General features: G+C 50.3%; 1 protein-coding gene across 1 annotated transcript; it reads left to right on the top strand.

Annotated features, from left to right (window-relative positions):
- The first annotated feature begins 512 nt into the window (after window positions 1-512).
- PPP1R3B (protein phosphatase 1 regulatory subunit 3B) lies at window positions 513-7,090 on the top strand. The gene is made up of 2 exons (XM_065633988.1): window positions 513-564; window positions 3,548-7,090. The coding sequence occupies exons 1-2, from the start codon at window positions 551-553 to the stop codon at window positions 4,437-4,439; spliced, it is 906 nt and encodes a 301-aa protein (XP_065490060.1). The 5' UTR covers window positions 513-550; the 3' UTR covers window positions 4,440-7,090.
- The last annotated feature ends 1,669 nt before the right edge of the window (window positions 7,091-8,759 follow it).

Here is an 8,759-nt window from a genome sequence, read left to right as displayed (position 1 = left end):
CTTCTTTTAAGTACTGAAAGGCCATAATAAGGTCTCCATGGAACAACCTCAACTCTCGCAGCCTGTCCTCATGGGAGAGGTGTTCCAGCCTCTGGCCTCCTCCGGACCCTCTCTAGGCGTTTAGCCCTTATCTGCTTATTTGCGGCGTCCACAAAGCCCCCCCCTGCCCTCCCGGGCGGGCAGGGACAGCAGGGTGGCACAGGAGCCACGTGTGGCCGCGGGACAGAAAGGGGCCGGGAGCATCCGAGGCCCGGCACGGCGCTTGTACCTGCCGCCAGAGCAGCTATCCCTGCCCGGGATATCCCTACCTCCCTCCCCTTCCCCAGCTCCTCCCGAACCGCCGGCCATGGGCGCCCCCCCCCGCCCGCCGCTCCGACACGGGCTCCCCCGCCTTCGCGTGCCGGGCGCCTGGCTGCCTATTGGCCGCCCGCCGCGCTAGGAGCGCGCTGATTGGCTGCGGCGCGGGCCGGCCGTGCGGGCGGGGCGGGCGGGCGGCCTTAAGGCGCCGCGGGTGGCGGCGGTGAGTTTGGGGGGTGTCGGGACGGGCCTCATGCACTGCACCAGGTATGGTTCCCCTGGGGTCCCCGTCTTCCTTCCACCCGCTGCCACCGGTGCTCGCGTCCTGCCCTGCTGTCGCTCGGCTTTCCGAGTGCCTGCTGTGCCCCGCAGTGCGCGGTCGCGGTCCCTGGGCTCCCCGCCGCGGTGCTGCTACCGGGGAGGTGCATCCTCCAGCTTTGGCTCCTGCAGCTCCCCGGGTGAGCCGGGAGCGATAGCCCTGGCCGGCGGGGCCGCCCGTCCGCTGGGCTCTGTTCCGCTGCCTCCCCGCCGGATCAGCTGGAGTGTCGCGGAGCCCCGGTGGGGCTGGGGGGTGGGTCCCGGCTCGGGTTTGCAGCGCTGCTTTTGCTTGCAAAGCGGGGAACAGGAAGGACGGGCTGTGGCAGGGTCAACATATCGACCTCAGATAAATGCCTGTAGGATCTGGGCTGTGCCCTTGGAACAGCTCGGCATTTCCTGAACCAGAGAGGAGAAGAGGGCAGAAAAGCCGAGTGCTGGTTCATCTAGCAGTGTGTCACGTCTAAAAACTTCTGGTTTAGCAGCTGCTGCACATAGAGCCCTCTGCAAGAGGGTTACCTGTTTACAAATAGTTCTGGGAGCAGAATGGAGCCAATCAAGAGGTTTTGATAAATGTAGGTATGATTCCTTTCTTCTGACCTGCTTCTCCTTTCTAGAAATAAGAGGGAAGAGTCAGCAGTGACATCTTCTTCTGGAGAGGGTAAAGCTGTGGGAAGATGTCCAGAGGCAGAATCTACTCTGTCTTATTCCTTTTGAGAGGAGTGGGAAAGTAATCGCCCACAGTCCCTGCGTAGGGCTGCCTGCATTGTGCTGCTTGCTTCTTAGAGCTCCCTTTTCTGTGTGAGCTCTCCAAACTATTCCCTGCGCCCACCTTCAAAGCACTTGAAGTTCAAGACAGCCAACGCTAGCCCAGAAAGGGAAACCCTCATCTGTGGCTGTAAGCTGGGCATCAGCAGGCTCTCCAGAGCAGAAAGAGATGTCTGGGGTATCAAGTGAGCTGAAAAAGTTTGGAAAAGCATGCAGCTCAGCCTAATAGTAGGTTTGAAAAGCTCTTGCTGTAGTTCTTAGTTTGGAAAAGCACTCCAAGTAATGCAAATCAGGCTGGATATTTCATGCCTCTTCATTCTGAAAATGGTGAATAACCAAGGCTTGCTTTAGAAACCTGAGTTCTCAGCACTTATGGGAATTTAGCTGAATAAATTTCCCTGAGAAAAGATGCAATGTGGATGAAACTGACCCCAGTAAGAGAGAAGTATTGGAGGCTGCATTAATTTAAAGGAGGCAATGACATGTATAAGGTGTGTGTTAATAAAAACTTGGCAAAACCAGGTAGAGATGAGCAGAATGGTGTTAGCAGACAGGTGGATCTGCTGTCTGTCTTGTACGGCTGCCCTTGAGCTGGAAGGAGGCTGAAGGAGGCAATGCAGAAGGAGTTAGGTGGTGGGTGTGTTGGGAAGCAAGCCTTGGCACATGTGCTATAAGTAAACAGATGCCCTTGCTGAATGGACGCTGTGAAAGCCTGCTCAGAGCTGCTCTGTTGGTGTTGCAGGGTGGGGAGTTAAAGCACTGAATCGGAGAGTGTAGCGCTCGCTTTTTTTGGCACGGGGCAGTGATCAAGTACTAGAGCTGGCTGTCCGTGGCTTTGGCAGCTGGAGCTCTGCCGTGTCACGTGGCCGCCGCTACCGCTGCTGGCTCGCCTTGCTCTGCGTCGTGGGAGCAGCTTTGGAGCCTGGTCTGCAGCCAAAAGGGATTCTTATTAAGGGAATACTCTGTTTAAGGTCAGTTGCAACACAGTTGACTTAAGGGGGATGTGTGTGATAAATCTGTCCAGTGGTTTATCTAGAGCCAAGCCAAATAAATTCTGCCAAAAGCATCTAGGCAAACTTCAGTGTAAGAGCAGGAGCGGTAGGTACAATGTTCTGGGAGCTGCCCTGCTGCAGATGCAACTCCAGGGCTATGTCTGGCAAGGTGCTGGTGAGAGCTGCCCTAGAGTGGGTGCACAGAGAGGGACAGTGCTGCATCCCTGGAGGAACGGGCTGGATGCTGGAGGAGGAGACGCTGTGGTGGAGGGGCACATGGCCTGTGTCTTCCAGGGGATGGACTTGTTTCCAAAGGCTTGGCCAACCTTGAGTTAGGCGAGTGGTGTCTGGCAGAGCCCTGTGGCTGTACAGGTGTTTCCCAGGGGCTCAGGGCAAGTGCTGTGAAGGCTTGAGGTGTGAGCTCTGTGCTGGAGGTGAAACCTGCGGGGCCTGTCTGAGCTGACATCTCTTTTTAAAGTGCAGCAGAGGGAAGAAAGTGTCTCCTGTAGGTGTGGAGCCATGTCAGCTGAATCTACTCTGCTGCTCTATCAGACTTGCTATCATTACAATACCGTTTGCAGACGTTTTAGATGGAACAGTTCAGGGAGACAAAGTAGGTAGCTAAACCAGTGGGTGCTTTTTAGCCTATAAAAATACCAGACACTTGAGGCTTTATCAAAGGTGAGGTCACTTGTGTACAGCAGCTTGTGACAAACAGCTCCTGCAAAAACATCCAGTGCCCTGAAAAGAGTCTCTCCTGGAGGGAGGAGAGCACAGCAGAAATACTGCTTTACATTACATTGGAATTGGATAATATCTAGATTTTGTGGACATCAGCAGGACTGAGCCATGGGGTTTGCTTTGGGTTAGAAATGCTCTGGAGCCTGCTATTGCTAGTAGGACAGTGCCCGTATGTCTTCAAATGGTGACTTTGTCCCTGTAGCAATTGGAAGAGATGTTGTTCACGGGCGCTTCTGCTGTAGTACGTTTCTCATAGTGTCTGTAAATCACACCATGCAAGTACCTGTCTTTTAATTAAGCTTGAGGGACTTGTGGGGCTGGTGGAAGAAAGTTTCTTTGGGATGGCTGGGGTGAAGTGGTGTAGCATTTGTCTGGCAAAAGTCATATTAAAATGCTTTTTTTAACAACAACTGACCCTTCTTCTCATCTTCCAGAGTATTAGACTATTTTCCTCACAAACAAGCAATGGCTGTGGATGTAGCAATGCAGCTATACCTATGTTCTTCACCCTTGCGAAGAGAGAAGTGTACCTGCAAAATTGCTCCGACGCCAACCAAGCCATTGCGGCCCTGCATCCAGCTGAGCAGCAAGACTGTGCTGAATGGACCAGAAGCGGCAGCAAACTCCTTTGCACACAACAAAGTGAAGAAAAAGGTGTCATTTGCAGATAGCAGAGGCTTCGCCCTGACGATGGTGAAGGTGTTCTCGGAGTTTGACGATCCACTAGATATTCCTTTCAACATCACTGAGCTGATAGACAACATTGTGGGCCTGACAACAGTGGAGAGGGACAGCTTTGTCCTGGATTTTGTTCAGCCTTCTGTGGACTACCTGGACTTCAGAAACCGCCTCCAGGCAGACTGTGTTTGCCTTGAAAACTGTATGCTAAAGGAGCGATCCGTTGTGGGAACAGTGAAGGTGAAGAACCTCGCTTTTGAAAAGACTGTGAAGATCAGGATGACATTTGACACCTGGAAAAACTTTGTAGATTACCCGTGCCAGTATGTCAAGGATACGTACGGAGGGTCAGATCGGGACACGTTTTCCTTTGACATCAGCTTGCCGGAGGGAATTCAATCCCACGAACGAGTAGAGTTTGCCATCTCCTTTGAGTGCAATGGGAAGGTGTACTGGGATAGCAACAGGGGCACAAATTACAGGATCATACGGTCAGAACTGAAGTCTGCCCAGGAAGCTGTCCGCCCGCCCCAGGGCCCTGACTTCGGTAGCGCCTTTGACCAGTTTGGGAGCCCTCGCTGCTCCTACGGCCTCTTTGCCGAGTGGCCCAGCTATTCAGGCTATGAGAAGCTGGGGCCTTACTATTGACTCAACGACAAAGTTCTGATTGACTGACTGTTGCTGGCGTGTCAGCAGGCCTGGGAGCTGGTCTGAATGTGAGGTGTACAGAAAGGCGGAAGAAGTACAGCTCCGTGTAGCTCTGCATAAGCCTCCCAGCAAAACCAGATGTGCAGTGCTCTGCTGGCACTGGGCTTATAGTCAGGGAAGCATCTCTGGCATAAAGGGCTGCCTTCCCTGCCTCAGCTGGATAACTGGCTCTCTGGATGCTTAAAGGACCAGGGGCAGTTGTTCTTGTGTCCCTTCAATGCTGCTACTCCTTCCTCTTCTATTAAGCTGCTAGTCTCCAGGGAAACACTACAGTCTGAGCTACATAGTGGTGACTGATTTGTTTTGCTTGTCTAGTGTTAAAAGGCTTTTTCAAAATATGTTCTAGCATTACTTTTTTTAGTGAGCTATACTTTAGCTGCAGGGTTCACCTTGCAAAGCTGGCCTGTGCCTGTTGGGAAATAGAGTGGCTGGCTTGCACAGAACTGAGTCCAGTTCTTGCACATGCTCTTGTGTGAGGTCTTTCCTACAGGAGGCAGAAATCATGTTTTGAAGTGAAAATGCAACTGTGATGACGGGAAATGTGGCCCTACAGCCTGCCATATTAGGCGACGTATGTGCCTGTGGGAGAGGATCTGATATGCTTAGTCACCAGTTGTTTTATCAGCTGATCTTGAAAAACTCTCATTGTATTCTTGGTGTTACCAGAAATAGAGATTAGCTGTAGCTGTGTGGTGCTTGTAACAGCTGTGGGTTGACAGCCTTTACTGCCTTCTTCAAAACCTCCTTGTTTCTTTAATCACAAGTGATTGGCGATGCTTTTTCCCCTTGATGGACGTCTGAAGGAAGCTGTTGGCCATGCTGGGACCTGAAAATGCAGTTTTTACTCCTGTGGACTGTAAAACAGGGTTTTGTCCAGCTGGGCCCCAGAGTCCTGTGCAGAAGACTGTGCCCAAGTGTTACAGGAGCTAAACACAAATGGACCATATGGCTACTCTATGCTGTGTCCTGTTACGAGAGGGTGACTGTTCTATACCCACTCTGGTGGAAGTGCCTTGAGTGAGAAGGGGGCGGTACATGCGATCCCAGCACTGCTTTGGGTTAAACAGGCTTTGGAAATGGCATTTCTTTTAAAAAAGATCTCCAAGTGGCCTGTTATTCTGTGCCATGGACTGCTTGGCAGCTAATGGCTTGGCACTGCTCACATGTGGGGATGCTGTGGCTATACTGGGCGAACATCAACATGCTGGGCTTCCCTCACTGTTGTAGCAGTAGCTGCCATTTCAACCTGTAAATGCTCAAACTTTGCACCTCCGTGTCCATAAGAAGTGGCTCATGCCACCTGTGCAAAGAACTTGCCATGAGGAGTATGAGATGGGGGGTTATCCTGACACCACCCCTGGATGCGAAACAAATCACTCATGTGAGACATCCCCATCTTCAAAGAGGTGGCTTGTCTTCTGGGCCTGCGCTCAGGTGAGGTGGCCAGCTTGCGCAGTGCCCAACAGCCTCACAAAGCTGCTTGCATGCTAGTTGAACAGATCACATTAATCCCTCAGCTCAAAGGGAGTGTGCTGAATAGTTCGTGTAAGTAGAGGTCAAGGGAATCTTACTTTTTCTAGTGCATAAGCTTTATATAATTTTTTGTGTGCCTATAATAGCCTATGGATGGGTTGGAGAGAAGCAATGGGCTAGACTACTTAACTTTTTAAACCTAGCTTTTAATTCTGGAGACTACTGTATAAAATACCTACAAGCTGTTTTACCCTAAGCTAGAAGGGGTACTATGATCACTCTTGGATGCTGAGAGGGACAAGAAGAGCTTGCACAATTAATAGCTAGCCTTCAACTGCTGCTTTTTCCAAACCCAGCATCAATGCACGTCATCACTGTGCTTGATCGTTTAGTCTAGGTGGTAAATCTACTTTCTAGCCCAGAGCTCATCAGGCTTGGTTCCTCTGCTCAAGCAGCTTCCCAAGTCAGCCCTAATAACCTGCATCTGGTCTCTCTTGAAGGGACTGTTGCCTAGCTTGGCTTGAACCCAGTTTTAAACTTAAAGCAAGTCTGAGTGATGCTGATTTTTTTGTTTTGTTTTTCTTCTTTCTTTAGTGTGTGGTGTTAATGCTGTAAGACACTGACTGTAGAAAAGTCATGTTCTCCTGGCATTCTCTCATGCCTATGGAGAGCTGTTTGTAGGCCGAAACAAGGCATGTATGTCTGGGGTGCTGCGGATGGTGGTATCTCCTTATGGGGCCTGTTTGTTTTCAGGATGTGGATGGGATGTGCGTAGAGAGGAACATGGAAGATAAGCTAGAAGAGCAATGCCATAAGTGAAAGCTAGGCTGGGAACTGACTATTTGACCAATAGCAGTTTAAAAATACTTGTGGCCTTTCTCCTTTTTCCTTTTTCCATTGCCAATGTGAACATAGAAGTGAGGGGTTGCTCTCCTCGCTCTATGCCTGGAAGTGCCTTGTGGGGTGTTTTGCATTGTTTGTTTTTAAAAGATATTTTTGTACACAACATTCAAGTGGAAAATGCACTTTATAATTGCTATGTAATGACTCTTTTAAGACTATGGTTCTGTTTTTATCTGATTGTTAAAATAAAGGTGGAGCAAAATGTTGGCTCTGTACCTTGCTGTCTTCTTACTTTAACACCCATGGGGCTGGGGAGGTGATTGGGACATGGGGGCAGCTTCCTGCAAGTGGCCATTAGCAGGGAGGAGCACACGTCCGCAGTGGACTCCATTGCCTGAAGCAGGAAAGAGCTGCCTGTTCCTGCCACCTTCCTGCCAACACCAATGCTTCCAGAGCCTCTGCAGCTGGGGGAAGGAGAAGAGCCAGGCCCTTGTCTCCCTTCCTCCACTCAGCACTGTGTTCCTGAGCTACTCTTCACTTCCACTGCTTGCAGTGCCAGAAACAGCTTTTTCAGGTTTTTCTGCATTTATTTCAGGTCGGTTTCAATCCTTTGCCCTACCCTAGCTTGATCTGGGATCAGTGCCTTTTCTCTGCCTGGATACTCGGGTGTGATGGATGTAAGGAGAGAGGTGTTGCACTAGGAGGGTCAGACTCTCTTCTAATACCAGGATCAAGTAAAATTTAGACCTTTCTTGACCTCAAACTAGTTGTTCTGTTGTCACTGCAATAAAAAGCACTGGCGGTAAACTTTCCTGTTGCAGAAAAGGAACAGTTCTGGTGTAAATGCCAGCCAGGGCTAGTTTCAGGATTTGACCTGGTTTTGACCACAAAGACAGGGTCTTGGTGATGCCCTGAAGGTGTTGCATTTTGAACAAGTGGCTCTTCTGAGTTGGGTGGCTTTTACTGCTGCAGATAAGAAGGGAAGCTAAGGGGAGCGGGGCAAAAAGCACAGTCTTGGTGTGGGCTGGCTGGAGGGGCTGTGCAGGCAGTACTTCCCATCTTGCTGCAAAGCCTTGCAGAGAGTGAGCTTAGCCTTGCTCTATGCAGAAATAAAACTGAGCATCTTCTGACTGTGGCTATTTCTGAGTTTCTCGCTTTCGTAAGATGAACTGTCTTTCCAGGGTTGTTTTGTCTTTTGCAGCAGCTGAATAAGGTAAAGGTTTTGGTTCCTCAGGTTCCTCCCCCAGCCTTTGCATCACAAAACCAAGCATGCTGACACAGTGGGGTGCAAGATCTTCCACCAAGCTGTGAAGCTGCTCCCTTGGACAAGGCAGTATGGGATCCGCATACACCTGGGAAAAGGGTATCGCATGCTACTTCTTGCTAGTCTGGGATGTTTCCTCCCCTGGGGTTCAGGGGAGCCTGTCAGCCACTGCTGTTTGTGCCCAGTGGCCCTTCTGGCATTGTCTTTGTGGCAGGATTCTTCCAGGTGTAGCAGACTTGCCCCAAGGCAGCAGACAGCTGCTCTGCAGCACCAGTGCTTGGGTCCTGGGAAAAGGAACAAGAAAAAGTTACATGTGAGAGATAAAGCCCTGCACGTAATCCCCAGCCTGACAGCGCTTATGCTGTGAGAAGTATCATGAGGCAAAGGACTTCGCTTTCTTGGCAACCATTTGCTACACTCCCTTTTCTCCCCAAGTTCTTTGTTACTTCCACATATAATCAACTGCTGTTAAGCACCATTAAAAATGCTTCATATATATATATATATTTTTTTTACTACTGTTCTTCTTTTAATCAAGTGTGCAACACAGTTCTCTTTCCAAAGGCCACCTAATTGCTTTTGTGGTTGTGGGGGGAAAACATATATATACATTTTTTTAACAGCTATTTGTGCCCCTCCCCCTGCCCCAACATCTCGCCAGGTGACTTGGATGGCTTGTC

The sequence above is a fragment of the Caloenas nicobarica genome, chromosome 4 (genome assembly GCF_036013445.1).
Source record: "Caloenas nicobarica isolate bCalNic1 chromosome 4, bCalNic1.hap1, whole genome shotgun sequence".
Classification (NCBI taxonomy): Eukaryota; Metazoa; Chordata; class Aves; order Columbiformes; family Columbidae; genus Caloenas; species Caloenas nicobarica.
The sequence above is the reverse complement of the archived record's forward strand: the minus strand, read 5'-3'. Positions and strand labels throughout refer to the sequence as shown.